Source organism: Lepidothrix coronata, unplaced genomic scaffold (genome assembly GCF_001604755.1).
Source record: "Lepidothrix coronata isolate B3197 unplaced genomic scaffold, Lepidothrix_coronata-1.0 Scaffold135, whole genome shotgun sequence".
Taxonomy (NCBI): Eukaryota; Metazoa; Chordata; class Aves; order Passeriformes; family Pipridae; genus Lepidothrix; species Lepidothrix coronata.
Genome location: NW_016690315.1, coordinates 731,196 through 749,933, shown reverse-complemented (window position 1 = coordinate 749,933; position 18,738 = coordinate 731,196). Strand labels below are relative to the sequence as shown.

The window sequence follows — 18,738 nt, the reverse complement described above, 5'->3', positions numbered from 1 at the left end:
ACAACACTCATCTGTCAACCTCAATCAAGGAGAGAATCAGAAAATGCTACTGTGGAGGGGAGGAGAAAACTCCTGATAATCTGGTGGCAACCTCCCTTCTCTCAGGTTCCCAGTAAACTATGAATGGAATCACATTTATCTTCTATCTTTCATTCCAATCTCTCTCAATTCTGCCTTGACTTGGAAGCTTTCAGTACTAAAAATAAACATCTCTGTTTATGTATAAACCAAAATGACAGTGATACAAGTTCAAACTTGGAAAAGACTCAGAAACCCATTTCCACACATACAGGAAGGACTGAAAATAATCCCTGGAGTTTATCTGACGGCAGAGTCTAGCTAACTGATTCTGCTTACCACACTGGATGGTGTCACAATTCCTTCTCACTTCTGGCCCTTAGTACTCTTCATCACGTGCCCATATACTTCTAGTACTATTAGCACAGCAATAAATAAAATATTGCACTATTGCCACTACTGAACACCTTTCCTTCACGCCAAAGAAGTTCTTTACCTCTACCCATCTCCCAGACAAAAACGCCTTCAATGCATGACTGTTGGGAGAACATGATGATAAAAGTCATCACCACCATCTACAATCGTATTTCCACCTGTTCACGTGGTGCACACCTGTGAGTTGTTGGCACTGCACTTCACCGAGGTGTGGGAGATTCCAGGTTGTATCTTTGTTCTCTCCCTGTCATCTTTGTTCTCTTAAACGAATGTGCCAAGCAATCCCAAAACCTGTGTGAACGCTGTCGCCTCTTATAATGTTACCTTGTTTAGAAATCTTTTACCTTTTTAAGTGCACAAAATACTAATGCAAACCCCTTGAACATATATACAAGAGCCAGGACAGCAATATATATATAAAAAATAATTCAAAGATCTTGAATAGCGTACCAACATGCTTTTATACCACGACCTAATGTGCAAGCAAGTAGACCACCCCACAACAGGCAAGAAATGAGAAATTTTGAGGGCTATTGAACACTGAATTTTCACAGCTGAACAGTATATAAAGTTATTTAGCAGTGTTCAATAGCCTTCAAACTCACTTCTGCCTGTGGTTTAGAGTGGTCCAGTAGAAAAAAGACTGTAAAACAAAAACAGTGCAATACTGGTTGGACCAAGATTTTTTCAATATTTTTTAAAAACCCTTTTTAAAGTTCACATCATTTTATGTGTTTTGAAAAACATAAAAATATCTACAGATGCCATGCACTATTAACCAGACAGCATAGAAAGAATATCTATATAAAAGCAAGTTTTAATATTTTTATATTTATAAATATACTACTAACAATACAACAGGTGTATAGCTGTTTTAAAAAAATATTAAAAAACTGCTGTTTCAAGGACAACAGCTTGTCAGTCCAACCAGATCTGTACTAATTTTGCTACTGCTCAAATGGCATTTACAATATCTTGGGGCGGGGGGGAGTTCAGTTCTTTACAGTTGGCAAAACTAACACTTCAATAGCTGAGTAAGATTTGGGATTCATTTTATTGACATGAATACTGATTTTTACAGGGTTTTTTAAAAGGGAATTTAAGAATTGGCATTTGTTTACAAAGTGCTCAAAAATGAGCATTTGAACATTCCAGTGGGAAACACAAAACAGGTTCCAATGTAATAATTAGATCCACTTACTGAAAATGAAATTACACCCTCCTTAAGCACGGAAGTTGGTCAGTTTTTCCATTTCTGCTTGCATATTTCAGCTTTCAGCCATTGCCTCGCATGGATGTTTCATTGATGGCTGAGGGTAACACTTCAAAAATGAACTAGCTAAACAAACTTCCCAGCAGCACTTGACAGAGCTACACCTATTCTTCCCCATTTCCAAAGCAGTACAGAATTAATTACCAGTTCTATGGATCTATTGTAAGTATAATAGACTAAAGAGCTATCACAGACACATTTATTGTAAAAGCACAATCCCAAGAGTGTCTAGTAGAGGGCCAAAACGATTAACACAAATGCTTTGTCAGATCAAAGATAAAACCTGCACCGCCCAATTGAGGAATGAATTAGAACAGTGGGTTATCTTTCAAATTAACCAGGGCAGTTAGTGAGGAAAATTTCATGAAAGTGTAATTCTTAGCCTTTGTGAATCCACACAGCAGGCATTCTGCCAGCTGACAAGATGATGAAATTTTCATGCTTAAAAAAGCCCTCTTCATTTCCCAATTTAGATTAGCTAGCGTTTCTCTCTCTTTTCATCTATTTGCTCTTCTGAAGCAGAATTAAAAAAAAAAAAAAGAAGCACACAACAGGATCAATCTCTCATAGAATAATGCATTTCTGAGAAGAAATAAAATCTTTACATGTCATTTTTAGATATATTTACATTTAATAGTAAGACTATAAAAATTGATATTGTTAATACTATTAAGAAAACCATAAATACTGGAGCAATGGTAGATATGTTTTGGAAGTCAGATATAAAACATTTCAATGTTTAATGGCAAAAAATTATTGCGGAAGCAGAAATTTTCATATAAAGGCGAGTAATTTACAAAAACAATGGGACTGTGGTAGGCTTATGAAATTCTATTTATGCTCTTACATTTGCATCTTTTTAAAGGAATGCAGTACATCATCACAGTGTATATTTATTTATCACAGTTTCACGTGCCAAAAAGGGCAAGTAGATTTTCTACTTTTAGATTTTGTGGCACTCCCCCTCCGCCCCTAAATTTACACTGCCACATATAAAAGCATTTCAACAGACTAAAGGAAACAACATGCAATGATCTTTAAAAAAATCTGATTCAAAGCTCACTGGAAAAAAGTAAGCTTATTCATCTCAGTGAACTGTGGATCAGGCTGAGAGGCTCTTGATAGGGCTGCCTTCATAAAAGATAGCTCATTATCTTATAGGTTAAAAAATACATTTTCTCATTTTATGTTTTTGTATTATGTTCCATTTGACAAACATACAAACTAAGAACTATCTAAAAGGAAAATAAAAAATGGAGTGACACCATCTTTGACCATTATAAACTGGTATTTCTGTGCCTTTCAGATGCAATTCACTACAATAGGAGACTTAAATAAGCATCTGAAAATTTCATCAAATGTTTTGTTCAGACAGTTCTTTTCCATATTACATCTGGGTGTGTCTTTATAGTTTATAGGATTATATATATTAGTGCAAACACCCATTTGATGAATTTCAACTCTAACTGTTTGTTATACAGTCACCACAAGTACTGGATGAAAGCAATAAACTACAACTCTCAGCATCTGATTTTCTAGGAGCTAAAAGGCCAAAAAGTTTACTTGCCCAACTCCGTGAAAAGCCCTTTAGTAAAATGAAAATTATTGTGCAATCTGGAAATTGCATTTTACACTAGAAAGCTGTATTCCACAGTTAAAAAGTAGTTTTAAACCTTATTATAGCTAACTAGGTTAAAAGTAAATTCTCAGTACTAAAAATATAACTGAATTTATAAAAGCTTTTACTTAAATGGACAAATAATTTTCTTTTTAATTATTTTCATTATCCTATATACCATGTAGTAAGATACTTAATAGATTCAAATACAATGTAAGCACATTACAACATTCAATATTCAACCATTTCAATTTGGGTCACAGCTTGGTCTTAAAAAGCAAAACAAAACAATCAACAACAACAACAAAAAAGAACAGAGTAAAATAGGAAACCACTTTTTGTTCTTATGAGTAATAAGAATTTTTCCTGCCCTAAATGTATCTTTCTTCTTTCAAGTTTACTATTGCATATCTTATGTACATGGTTTTAGCACTTTATATGCCTGACATTAGCACGTGGCCTTGTGTAGTATCATAATGTATGTACATTAAATCTAAAAAGTAACTTTCATACAAAAACTCTGTGCAAACATATTACTTAGACATATTATTTAATAACACTTTCTATAATTTAATATAATATATATACTAGTATCAACTGAATGATAATTTTGCAGCCAGTTGGCCTTTGCAAGGAAGTAACAAAGAGATCTCACATTTTGGTGACTTAACCCATCTAAGCCATCTAACTTTAACTTCAATGGAAAGGAACAATCTATCCCTACCTTGTGAAATAATGCTTGAATTTAAACACTCTAAGAAGTGTGCTCCTTTTGATGCAGATCTTCAAAAGAAGCATTTATACACTCAGAAATTATTACACTTTGAGAAAAGAGCTTAGAAAACACCTACAATTGCAATAAGAACTAATACAGAAGAAAGATAACCCATACAGAAGAAAGATAACACAAAATGTACACTTAGTATTAGACCATAATGATAATTCTTAGCATTGTAGCTGCTGTCTGCAAAAGTATTCTGTGATACTTAAAACACACCACGAATTAGATATGTCATTCATGTAAAGGCCAAATTTTCAAAAACAATTTGCTTTTTTGAGTATATCAAAAATTATGAGCACCCAAAGGTTATGACTGCCTTCAAAATTTATGTCACCACGAATTAGATATGTCATTCATGTAAAGGCCAAATTTTCAAAAACAATTTGCTTTTTTGAGTATATCAAAAATTATGAGCACCCAAAGGTTATGACTGCCTTCAAAATTTATGTCTATCCTGTAGCTATGTAAACATGCAATGCTGAACAACGAAAATAAGCAAGCAGGCAACAGAATGAGATGATCTATGAAAATTTGACCAAAATAACTAGCTGCCAATTCACAAAATATGATGTTTCCAGCATATCAGAAATGCAAAACATATTGATATAATTTTAAAAGCATGGTGGGTTTTGTCCTACCCAGTCACCACTTTGGACAGTGCAAAGATAGGGATTTCAAATATTACACTTTTTTTACCCACAGTGCCACACAAAGCCAACCTCTAGCACTGGTACTTGGGATTTCTTGCACCACTTCCCCCAAAAAAGAGAATTATATAAATTAATTAACTACCCATCTTTCTCCTCTTTTTTTCCCTTCTTAATCATTATAAAGAAAGATTCACAGTATTTCCTTTCCTACTGTCCTTCAAAGACTTTTTAAAGACATACACTCGGTCTTCCTTTTCACAATTTGGGTTGGAGAAAGAGAATCGTATTTCAGTGACATGAGAAATTGGTATCTGTGTATGTGATAGGCTTCACAGATTTTCCTAAAAGCATTATGATAATCAACTCTCTGCACTCTGGCTGAAAATCTGGAAAACAGAAAGCTACAACATCTGTAACAATGTTGACACACACTATTACAAAAATTTGAGTACATCTGACTATCTTGAGATTGAACTGAGAAAACAAACATTCTAAATTAATATCTGAAATCATAGATTGTTTTCCTTTCATAAAGTTGGGGTTTGATGTTGCAAGCTACTACCTTATGCTATACAAAAAAAAAGTAACGACAGTCACTAAAAATTCAACACTACTTCAAACACTCATTTCATATGGCAGAGTATTTTCTGAATACTTACATTATAGTATTTTCTAATGTAGCGTCTAATATCCAGCAGTAACTTGTTGTTCATTTGAACCACATAGTTGAAAGGAGGCTCGTCACATTCAGTCTTACTGCACCTTTGCAAGCTGGGTTCAATAAATCGTCCCTGAAAACAGAAGTGTAAAACCAGCATGCATCATTGCTACAGATGGTAGAAGCTACCACAGGAGTTTAGACAGTAATAGTCTTCAAGGGCCTATAATACCTGGGCCTTCTTTCTTCCCATCACAGTTGGCCATACCCACACGAAGATATCTCTGACCTACAGTTTTCCCACTCTCTTCTTACCAAAAGCTCTTTTGGAGAGCACACCACAAAGTTAGTAATTAAAAAAAAAAGATGTTGAGTAAAAAAAATTGATCTGTGGACAAATCATGCTCCCCCATCTCTGCCCAAGCAACACAGGTTTGTTGTTTTATCAGGGCCATCAAAGTTCTGCCCCAGACCACCGAATCAAACATTGAAAACAACCTTAGAAATACAAATTACGAAATTACCAATAGGGCTGTAGAGACAAACCTCATTAAACAAGAATCTCGTGATCATCTTTTATTTTCTCTGAGTTCAAAGAATAGTTTTGCACCATCTAATTCCCTTACTTTCAAAACCTTCTGAACACCTGACAATAAAATTTCAGAACCTGGACGTGTTGCGTGAATAACTGAAATTAAGTTACTGGAATTCTCACTAATATAAGAGCAATCTGGTAGGCTGAACATTCAAAAAACTTTCAGAAAACTTTCTTTCAAGGTAAGACGACTGTTGTGAGCCATCTTTGCTAAATGGCCCCACCCACAACACTAAATAATTCCAAGTGGAATACAGAGGCCTTTTTTGGTTTGGATTCCGGATTTCTTTTGTTATTTGGTGGTGGGGATGTTTTGGGGTTTTTTTAAGGAGTCTGACATCCACTTCTCTCCAGTTAGCCCATCTGCAAGTTGTCAGGCCTACAAGCAATTAACTGTCTTATTTACAGCTGCAGTGAACAAAAGTCAAGGATTCACAAAGTATCACTAGATTTGTATGTCTTTTCCTCTTACTTGCTTCCAAAGACTGCTTTATTTTGATTCAAAAAAATGCAAAACATCTGCTGTTTGTCCAAATTAACTTAAAATAATTACTTTTAATTTAGATAAAAGATTTATTTGCTTTCAGTTTCAAGGTTTTCAGTACTCTGAAGCTCACTAATTTGCCGATGACTAATACATACATAACATCGCTGTAGAGTTAAATACTTGGCCCTATTTCAAGTTGTGATCCAAGGTCAGAGATACATTTTTTGGCAGAACTTCTCAACAAGAATGCACCCCTATGACTTTTTATGTTCAATTCACAAAGACAGAAGGAAAGATAACAGAAAAACCTCACTGTGAAGAAGGGAGGTGGGATGTAGCAAGATAAACACAAGTTTAAAGCACACTTTGTTCCAATTAATATGATTTAGGATAAGAAATTGCCATTGCTATATGAAAGTTTTATTACATAGAGAACTGGAAGGTACTGAGGTGTTAAGATAAGGATTCTTTTAAAAAGTTACAGCAACAATTGTTCATGACTGTGGACAAACAGATTAATGAAGGCAGATAATCTCACGTGTTCTGCTACACAACACAGCTGAAATGCAAAAATGGGAAAAATATTTCAGCACTATCCTATCAGCAAATATCTGTTTCAAAGCTATAAATAGCAGGACTGAAACAATATGGTATCTCCTCCTACATCATATGAATCCTATCTGAAAAGCTGTTCTCTCTACAAGTATTTTTTCTCCCTCACCGATGAACAGAAATAAAACAATAAAAAAAACTAACCGAGCCATCAAAGACATTGTCATAAATATTTTCTGTTCCGCATTTGAGGCAGCAAAACTTGAATCTTTCACAATCCCTATATTTCTCCTCATCAGTGAGCTGAGCTGGGCCACCAACCAAGGCATCATTCTCCTCATCTTTATGGTAATGGTGATGGACTCTGAATTGGGAGGGATCCAGTCCTATTAATAAGAAACAAAAATTTCAAAAGACTAAGAGGTCAACCATGCAAGCAGGCTTATTTTTCATATGCTTGGTGAAGCAGATTCAAAAGAAAGTTACAAAATGTAAATTCAGAAGCTGAAAATCTCTCCTTAGCAAAACTTCCTCTATAAAACATAAATACATTCTACAATTTTTAACCATGAATAAAGGTTCACAAAACATGAAGAAAGCTTCTTACTTATCTTCTTACGCAAGATTGCTTTATAAATAAAACAAGCCCACTGCATTATCATGGGAGTATGCAACAGAACATTTTGTCTCTGAGGAAACCACTCCTAGCAGATAGCTTTATTGTTATTTTCTTCTTAAGTTACACTGAAAATATTTCAATAAAAATGTGCATCATTATTAAGAAACAGTCCTTAAATCAAAACGGCACCATTAAAACCAAAAACAGAGAATAAAAACCCCATTAAAGAAAGGCGGGTGCACTGCTATTACCAACTCCTTCAAGTCCGTGCACAACTGCCAACTCTGATTTCAATGCAGTGGTCGATTTCATTTTGGCTCAGTGGTTAACAGCATGTAGGTTTCAATCTAATGCAGTGGTTAAAATTCAGTAGCAGCATTTAAAACGGCAGCGCCGGAGACAAAGTGCTTTATTTTTGATTGCCAGAACTCAAGATTTTAAACAAATAAATACACAAAAAGATCCTAAAACTACTGATTCAACCACAAATAAGTAAATAAGCAAGTAAGCACGAAGTTCATTGCCCTAGGAATAAGACTGCCAAAGTAAACTTAATAAAAATCCACAGGTTTTGTCATCCTTTGTCATGTGCAACCTTTTAAAAGTCCATGCATCTCATTTACAGGGGTTTTTTTGTTAACTCTAGCAAATAGCACATGTTAGGAAAAAAATTAATCAAATGAGCATGTAGGAGAAAACATTCAGAAAACCATGGCTTACTTTATTATTAAGAAAATCAGAAAAGCACTTGAAAAAATATTTTTAATAGACATTAATTAGGCCAAGTAGCAGATTACTATGTATTAACCCATATCTCCTATAAAGTTCAGTAAAAAATAAAGTAATTCCCACAGAAAGTACAACAAAGATCAGAAATGGAAAGTAAAGCTTAACTTTACTGTACTGTACCGTGAGACTTACAGACAACTGAGAACAAGGCTGGGAACAACATTCAGTTAAACTAGACAATTACTATTGTACTTAAAAAACAATTGTGTTTTACAGGCAGATACAATCTTTACATAAAAGATTCGATATGTCTGACTTAACTACCGCTATTAGGAATTTCTATTTTGCAGTCCTAAAACAAATTCAAGGAGAAGGAAAAATTCCATTGCCAAATAAGTTTATTTGGTTCTTGTAAGAATACGGGTTTCACTAATTTCAATTTTCCAAATTTTAATTTTATCAAAAGAGAAAAATGTCAATGCATAAGGGTAACAATTCACCTCCAAGAGTTTCTTAAACTTTTATTACAGTTCTCTATTACTCATTAAAAGAATGAGCAAATAAAGCAAAAAACACTGTTAATAGCATATTTTACACTCTTACACATACAGTACCATAAAAAAAATAATCATGAGTGGTTTTTTCTGTTTTTCTTTTTTTTTTTTTATAATAAAATGGTTGGTAATATATCTGCTGTTTTAGAAAACAAAAAGTATGTTCTGCAACACATAGGTAGTAGATAAAAGGTTTAGAAAGGAAACTTGATTTCAGTATTCAGATTTTGCAAAAAATACCTAACTATGCAGGAGGTTGGATCTAAGGTAGTAATGGTGAAGACAGACAAAAATTCTTGGTTTACTCTGAGTTCAGAAGTGGAATGAAAAACATCATTGCAACTTTCTGATACAGATACCATTAAAGTTCAGCTAGAAATCTATGCTTGGTTGTTTCTCAAAAGGCAAATATGGAGCAAAAAAGTTCACTATAAGATAAAAGAAGATAATTATGGTCTTCAGACAACTGCAGTTTTCCAGTATTCAGTCAAAAACAGTGGTAGTAAATACACATCTCCTCATTTAGTAATAATTTAACATAAAAAAATTTATTAATTGCAAGAATTTAAATCACACCTATCTCTGAACTTTCTTAGCTGTTTTGGCTGGAGAAAACAACAGGAAAAATATTGTGCTGAATCAAGCATACATCTAACTTTTGGTGTGCAAACAGCCATTGTGAAATAAAAGGGACTACAAATCAGGCTTTTAAAGAACATGTCTACCTTAATTATCTTGTGGAATTGGGACCTATTTTATCTATTATCTCCTTTCAGAAATAGTTAGTTGGTTCAATTAATCCATTTCAGCACACTAACTGGTATCCTCTCAGACCAGGTCACAGTGGTCATATTATTTTACTTGGTAAACAAAACAGGAGCTATCTGATGGGGTGAAGAGAAAAAAAATAATATCTAGTTTTGGTAATTTTTAAATTAATAGGATGAGACTAATCAGTGAACTTTGAACTCTTCTTTTTTTTCTTTTTTTTTTCCCTCCCATGACATCAAGAAAAAAATAAAAATCAAAAGGACTTTGACTTACTCTGACAGGAAAAAAAATCTTCAGGGCTATCATTAAATTACCTGCACTGCAGGTAAGCTTTCCAACCTCTCCAAAACTGCAAGGTTGGATGCAGGACAAAGCAATGCAACATCACAAACGTGCTGACGAAAGCACTGTGGCAAAAGTAAATAATCAAACTAAGTTCCGGGACTTGATCCTGAATTATTTAATAGAGTTATTAAAACATTTACTAACTGGCAGCAAAGCAGGTTACTCAAGAACCTGAAAAAAGGTCAAACAGATTTTGCTCAAGGCAGGATTTTAAACACATTTCTGCCGATCGGTCCCGCCTTTCCCCGCACTCCCTCGGGAACAGGCGCGTCCCACGCCGGGCAGACGTGTGGCAGAGGCCGCTGGCTCCAGGGCTTTTTCCCTGGCCGCCGCATTCCAGCCGCAGGTGCGCCGGGAAGCGCGGGAAGTTCCCGCCTGCACCTTTTCCCGATGGACATTTTGTGGGAGGCCGGGAAACGGCGGCCGGTGCTGCCACCCCGCGGCGAGCGCCGCGCACTGCGCCGGGCCGGGGCCGCCCGCGGGGGTTCGTGCTCTTATTCATTCACATTTTTATTGTTTCTTTTATTCATTCCGAGCACCCAGCGCGCTGTGGCAAGTCTCAGTTCCTGAACGGGTCTAGAGCATGTCAAGAACACCCTGCTAGACCACGAACAGAAAATTCACACACTGTGGGGTCTATTATCGTACGTCATGAAGTTTTGTCATGACTTTAATTTCCCTCACTGTCCTTTCACTTCACTTCCTAATGTGAAGCTAACAGTAGGAAAGCCAGAACCTGACATAATTCCTGTGTGCCACAAGGAGACTCCTGATTTCTGTCAGGAGAGTCAGTCTGAGTGACTGCTAAACACTACATTAAAGGCACCTATTAAATTACTGTCTAATAATAAGAATAAAAAAAAAGAAATTATCTTTAAGGTGGTGGTGGGTTTCCTTACAAGGAGCAGCTAACACACTGCGTGGAAGTAGGAACCAGCACTGGGAAGCACTCTCAATGACAAGCCTCATCGTGACCCTGTAATGACTCCCTAGAATCAGGCAGCCTTCCTAAGAAATACCCAAACGCCAAGCAATCTGCAGAGCACCACCACCTGTAAGGCAGCAGCACACACCTCTTTCAAAACATCATGGCACTGTCTAGGACAGCAGTCATCAGCTTCCATCATTTGGGGTAAATGATGTTATGCAGTAACAGCTACAAAAATACCATGGTTAAATGACTCTGCTTCCACAATGTTTAGATACTTGCGACAACACAGAAATAAAAAATGACTTTTCTTTGAGACAAGGAGCAGTAGTTACGTATTAACAAACCTCCCCTTATTTTAAATACATTTAGAGAATTGGTCTGCTAATACAGTTTAAAAGCTATAGGTATTTTCAGCATGAAGTAAGGTCTCCAAGCATTTAAGAAGATCAGATTTACTGAATGATGTAACTGATCAGATTGCACACTTTACTTAGTTTCAGAAACCCTGACAATTCTCATCTTGTTACTGTTTTTCCTCAGGAACTTCAAGACAAAGTGAGTGAGTGCAGGAGTAGGCCCATGAGGTTCTCATTTTTAGGAACAATGAATTTCCATCACTCAAAGGCAAAGCAGACTTCTACGATGGCCAAAAACAAAAAGAAATTTTCAGCTGGATTCCACAATGAATAAATAATTCAAGGGGTTCTGCAATTTTTAGGTGTCGTTATTTGCTCTTGTTCTTCAGTGTCTAAAATAGTTTAAAATAATTTGCTTTAAGCACAGGCAGAACAAAAAACTTTTCATCATTTTGATATGAGCCAAGCTTCCCAAGCAGAGCTCAGTTATATCTACTTGGACTAACACACGTCAATGAAACATTCTCCTTAAAAACAGATTATGTTAAATGTGCAGCCAAGATCTTTTTCCTACAACCACTCTACGTAACACAATAAATCTGATCAGGTGAAGGAAGACACACACAATGAGAATTCAACAAAGTTTTGGTCCACAGGTACAACACTTAGATATCCTCTAGAACATCATCTTTCTCCTTCAGACCAGAAAAATGTGCCCTTCTGCAAGAACACAGGGAAAAAAAAAAAACAGGAATGTGGATGTGTAGCATGATGAAAACACTAAGCAAAAAAGCCCAATTTAGCATCACAGAACAATAAACAGTTTTCATATTGGCTTGTTTTAGCAAGCTGGACTCCAGTATTCTTGTACCCTTTTGTATCTTGCAAAGGATTTTCAATTTCTTTGAAACAAAACCACTTGACTATACTTCCAGTACTGTTAAAAAAAAAAAAAGCTGTAACATAACCTCAGCTTGCAACGATTTATGTGCGATTAAGCACTGTATATAAAAACCTAAGCAGAGCAGAAGTCTTGAAAAAGATCTGACTTCACTCTCAAGCTCAATTTAAGCATTCCCGAGAAAACAAAGCTTAGAGAAGGTGATAACATTTTTGCTGCACAGCAAGGTCAAACTGAACACACTTCAGATCTAAGACTGGAATAGATACATACAGGTTTTCAGATGGACAACTGCAGACTATCAATAAACTCTCAGCTGCATGATGCTATTATAGACCATAAAAGAAATTTTCATCTGGAGCACACTATAGTGCAAAAAGCAGCACAAGCGTTTGCAAATAGTAGGTGCTATCAAGTGGCACACAGTTCTTAAGATCTGGGTAGTTAATTTAGGAGTCTGAAGAGAGCCAGTCTTTTTTGAAAATCCAACCTGTTGTGAATAAGGAACAACTATGAATTTGATTTTAACTCTACTAGATTAACAATCATTGTCAAATAAACTAAACTAGCTTCAGAAATCTTTCCTGACTTTTACCTAAATGAAATACAGGTTTGCTGCCTTTTTTAAACTGCTTTGCCCTAACCAGGAGTGCCTGACCTTTTCAGTCAGGCATACCACACACAGTTGACTCCGACATCAAGGGAAAGTTGTATACCAAGGCCTTGCCACATAACAAAAAGAATGGTTTCTTTGGTCAGCCTGCATGTGTGAAGCAGGGCTGACACCTCCTCAAAGCACAAGAGAGAGCTGTTAAGGACACACTGCATCACCAAATGCCTCCAAGAAATACCTTTGCTGACTCCCAGAAAAAAGCAAAATTTCTGTCCTCCCCTTCCACTCCACCCTTGACAACACAGAAATGGACATGGAAAAAAGCTGCATGTTACACAGATTGTCTTGGGAGATTAAGAATCTTTCATGGTTCTACATCACCCTTCCTGAGAAGCAACAAGGTAGGAACTTACTTGCACGCATTTCAAGTACAATCTGCAAGCTAATCCACTGTTAGTAAGGGAGCTACAGAGATGCTGTGACCCAAGTGAATGGTCCTGAAGGCAACACATTTAAAGAGCCCAAACCCTGGATCTTGGCCATTACCTAAACCCAAAATGCTGAGGAGTAGCTCTTCCTTTGAGCATTCCAATATTCCAAACAAAATAATTTCTGCAGGTCTGAAATTCCTGTAGACACGGGCATAGTATAAATAATTCATTAAACACACAGTGCAGCTCTCTAAGAAGTTTCCTTGTGGGAGAAGACAAGTCTTGTCAAGAATTCAGCAGCCAGAAAAATTAACAACTTTTCCCATGTCCTTGAGTAACAGTTTTAAAAATAATGAACTAGATGTGGGATACAAATCAAAAAATTTCTGTTTATCAAGGAGATCAATCACATCTGTTGGTGAAGCACCTTTAGGGAGGAAACAACACTTAAAGGATTACACATACAGCATTGTATTTTCATGGAAAGAGACTCAATAGAACTGTAAACAAATTTTCAAACTTTCAGTCTCTCTAGGTAAGAAGCCTAGGGAATAGAGAAGAAAGAGGCCATCAGAGTTGGGCAGAAAAATCTCTAATTCTAATTATTAGACATCCTTTAAAAAGGAAAAACTAGTCTAACGAGCAATTCCCTTTTGCTCATTTGAATAAAATCTGTGGGTCACTAACATTACTCACTTTTTTTTTTACAGCATCTCTTTTTTTTGGGACCACTTCCTTCCTTCCTATGGGGCAGTCAAGACTGTTACTAAGGTTTCATGTTTTATCCACTAGGTCAGTTCTAACAAACAAGACTTCACTTATACCCTACTAAAAATTTAGATTCTTTCATTATAACTATGACTACTTTTTCCCAGGGAAGATGACAGCATTTCCCTCTGCAAACATGCTAGTTCTGGATGCACACTCCAGAACTCCTTCAGTAACTTAAGAAAATCTCAAAGACGTGCAATAGTACTGTCATTTATGAACAGTAAATTTTTGCAACAAGAATTGTAAGATTGAGTTCATGTTAATGAGCACCTTCTGAAAAACCGCTATTCTGCAGATACCACAGAAATACACTTACAGTCCACACTGCTTTCTGTGGGGTGTCTAATACAAGCTATTGTTCGATGTAAAAAAACTGATCTGGGGAAGTATTTAGGTTGAGAAACATACATTAAAAGTTGTTACTTTGACTCTTATAATTCTTTAAATAAACTGAATTTACGATACTTACCTAACCACGTTGCAATAAGAACAGAATCAATTCCTTCTATGGGTTCACATATTCTAGCAACTACTGGATGTATTTGTTGCGACAGGTAGTACTGAGTATCAATAGTAAGATTTTCTTGCTTTTTTAACTGTTCTGGAGCATATGCTCGCTGGCTGGCACTGAGATCTGATCCATCCTAAGACAGGAGACACATACAAAACAAAGTGTGAAAATAAGTCCATGCAAAGGATTATGCTTCAAATATTATGCATTATTTTAATGCAAAATTGTTACACAATCATTCTCTTTTGATTGATTTATTATGCATCCAATGCAAATCCAGCAGTAGTAAAAAAAACTGCATTGCTGATGCTGGCATCAACTAGCAAGTTCAAGAATGCAAAACCAGTTTGTATTATTGCAGCCTACACGTGCAAATCAGTACGAGCAGACAGAGTAAACAGTCCCATCTGTCAATTCTGAAATGCACAATGAAAACGCATTGTAACCATCAACCCAGTTAAAAATACATGGAGGGCAAGCATTTTGGATTCACTTTGTACTAAACTAGAATTATCATTCTGCACAACAAGCAAATTCTAAGTCGTGGATATTAAAACTATCTCTGTTTTGCCAGGAAATTTATATTCTTTGCTCCTATAAAAAACAAATAAAATAAATGGTCAAAGAACGGACAATCATTCATTGGCACGCGAATAAATAACAGAGGCAATAGGGTTGATTTGGAAAAGTAAATTCTAAAATACTCAGAAATACTGAAAGAAATGCATGGTGACACATCAAGACGAGAGAAACACCGCTCAGAGGTTAAAGTATACATTACATTCCTCTCCGATTTGAAAGAGGAAGATAAGGAGAAAATAATTCAATTTGGGAAGGCAATAATTAAATTGAAAACAGTATTCATGGAGGAATTAGGTATCAACTCTAAGAAGACAGTACTCTTCTAGAAAATGTAACTCATTTAGTCTGTAAAATCGTATTCCCAGTCCCCAACTGCACTAGGAAATTTCATTTTTAATGTGTGTCAAAAATCTTAGAGCAGAACTTAACAGAAATAAACCTTTATGGGGATGGGGCGGGGCAGTGGGAAGTACCACAACTCTTTTTTTTGGGAAGTACAGTCTTTTTTCAGCAAGATAAAACTAATGCATTAACACATGACACCTTCATTTTATCATTTAAGACGAGCTACTGCTTTCAATAGGGTCAGCAACCATGGGCTGAAAACCCATCACTAATAAAGACAGACTGCAAGCCATTCGTCCCTCCTACTCCTTTCACACAACTTAGTATTCAGAACAAAATTAATTTAGGACTATTCAGCTCATCCAGCTGCTTTGCAAAAATAATTACAATGCAATTCCTTCAGCTCCCTTCTTTCAACAAGTATATTCTTCTCTCATATTGTGCCACTGCTCAGCCGTAACCACAGCCCAACTCTCATAAGTCTTGGCAGCTTTGCCCTGCCAGGATAGGAACTTTCCATTAAGTCAAAATACAGTACCTTACAGCTTTTAAACAGCGAAGGAGCTGAAATAGTGGTCCATCTAATTCAACCTACACTTTCTTTTTAATTAGCAAAACCAAAGTGGAGTGCCTATTTGTGAGATAATTGTAAGTGTTTATAGGATAAACATCTGAAATCAGAAAGTTGCTCAAATTCCTCAGTCTACACATAGAGCTACTGCCAGACCCAATGACTGTAAATTGAAGACACAGGTTAAGACTGAAAATAACAATGACACTATTTAACCACCACCACCATTTAGCTTTCCAAGTTTTCCAAGAATTTCCACAATTTTCTTCTGCTTAAAACGAAGACTGGATATTTTCCTTAAAGTAAGTTCTAGTTCCAAACATGAATGAATTCAGGGAAATAGCTGGATGAGCTGAGCTTATCTCAAAGGCTCTACAGAACTAAATTTAGTACAGAAAACCAACTAGTTTAAAGTATAACATAACCTCACCACAAAGAAATACCAAAACATATTTTTCCAGGAGCTGAATTGGTTTTCTTTGCCATATCTCAAAACAATACCTAGTATTTAGCTACAGAGAAGGACATTTTTACCTGACAAATGATATATGACACTGTGTCTCCTGCCTTCACCTTTCGGCCTCCTTGAGAGTTTATCCACATGGCAACATGCACATGTGGCAAGCTTTTTTTGTCAGGATAATCCTGTGGATCTTTTGTCAATGCCTAAAATATCAAAGGAAAAAACAGAAACATAACTATGAGAAAAGTATTTTACTTCAGTGATGGACGACTCAGATCTTTAAAAGACAAGATTACATTGCAGCTATCTTCATCCGTCTATTATCTACAAGTATATCTCCAACGCAAAGAAAGTAAGATGTAATACATGTAATAAATGTATTTTCCATACATTAAGCCCTAGGTACCAGTGCTTCAAACTTTATAAATGTTACTATTAATAAGAGGGTGTTTTTAAATTACTGTCTGAAAAATGCATTAGAGTTCAAAACAGTTACAATCATAATGCAATTGTTTTAAAATTAAACTAAATTGAAGATGAAAATATTACGCAAAATACAAAAACGGAGCCAGAGATTAGCCTCTTACTCTTGCACCAGTTAAGGTCATAAAGTAAATCTGAATATCAAGTAGATAAGTGTACTTAACAAGCCCTGTAGCAAGAGCATAAAACTGAACTTAAATATTTCCATGTGTCTCGTACTACTGAGATCCCCCAAAGAGTTTTTCCTTTAAATAAAATAAAATGCTACATTTAAATATTTGCTGTCATCCTAATTCTTAGAAACAACTACGTTTGACTTAATAGTTAAATACATTCTTCTAAAGAAGCAAAACAGAAGAACTTCAAGTATTTAAAGTGAAAGTTTTGCTAAATGTATATCTTCTACTAGGACATTAAGTGCTCTTGGAATATTTCCATCAGAACATTCTTTTTTTTTAAGTCAACCATAAAACCCAGTGATTTCTCTACACTCATATGACAACCTGAACATATTTCTTAACTGATTAACACAGTCTTACAGAGCAGACAGATGCCCAGCTGGCAAAAGAGAAACTTTGGATGGAGCTTGTTTGGGAAATCTCTTCTATGAGAAGCATAGAGGGGCATGTAATATCCAATTCATTAGCTAAACACCCTCCTAGCAGGGAAGGGGAGGCTTTCAAAGTTAGAAATACACATTTTATCATCAAGGATTCACAAAAATAAACCAAACTCACAATGCTGTTGCTAAAACTCCTGTAGATAAAGCAGAGTATTTTACCTCTTGTTGCAGGGCATTCAATCCTAAAATGCCTACTAGCTTTCTTCCACAGAGCTTTCTAGGGAAATAAACTAATAATAGTAAGCTTTTAAGAGGGTTTTCTAGAAAACAGAACATTTGAATCTTTTCCATTGAATTCTTTAGTTTATGTATTTTAGACCTGAAATATAAAGTAATAACTGAGGGGAAAAACTCCTGATAGCATGAGCTATCATGCCTATCTTTAAGTGCAGAATGAGTGTAGGATAGGACAAGACACAAAGATGTTATTCTGGGGCCTCCAGCCCCAGTAGGTAATTTTTTCCTCATACTGCAGGATCTTTGCAGTATGTTCCATGATATTCAGTACCTAATAAAACTCCTGCTATTTCACAGCATCATAAAGATTAAAAATATTTTTATCATTAGTCAATATGTTCAGGAACAGCAAAGTTCTTCTGAGACAGAAAAGAGCTGAGAGATCATTTACCTTGTTTATTTCAAACTGATTTACTGGGATCCGACCACTGATCACATTTTCTCCAATTTCTATAAGTCGCCTTTGAATATTTTCCACAATTATGTCTCGGGGCTGATCAGAAAGAATCTGACCAATTACATAGCTGCAAAAACAGTCCAGAAATTAAGCTTAAGACATGCAAAGCAAAACCATTACAATAGACACAATCCTCTCTTCCCCTGGGCTATTCCTAGAAATTAAAGAGGCTGAGGATGAAGTCTGATGCAAAATTTATAGAAATTTGCCAGGATATTTCATACTGTGTTTTATTTATTTACTTATTTTACTAAAAGTAAATTATTGCAAATAGTTCTAATGCTAAATAGTGATTTGGAATTGAGTGCAAGCGGTTTCTATTTTCTGCTCCCTTATCACGTTGCCATTTATTATTCCATAGCAGGTATCCTAAGATGGG

General features: G+C 35.8%; 1 protein-coding gene across 3 annotated transcripts in view; it reads right to left on the bottom strand.

The window, feature by feature from the left end:
* The window catches only part of POLA1 (DNA polymerase alpha 1, catalytic subunit), a 195,300-nt gene that overhangs the window by 101,424 nt on the left and 75,138 nt on the right, over nucleotides 1-18,738 (bottom strand). For all 3 annotated transcript variants that reach the window (XM_017827154.1, XM_017827155.1, XM_017827156.1), the window contains exons 30-34: nucleotides 18,294-18,426; nucleotides 16,632-16,763; nucleotides 14,558-14,732; nucleotides 7,272-7,453; nucleotides 5,435-5,566 (exon numbers count right to left, since the gene is read on the bottom strand). In XM_017827154.1, the coding sequence (XP_017682643.1) occupies nucleotides 5,435-5,566; nucleotides 7,272-7,453; nucleotides 14,558-14,732; nucleotides 16,632-16,763; nucleotides 18,294-18,426 (754 nt within the window). The remainder of the gene's footprint in view (nucleotides 1-5,434; nucleotides 5,567-7,271; nucleotides 7,454-14,557; nucleotides 14,733-16,631; nucleotides 16,764-18,293; nucleotides 18,427-18,738) is intronic.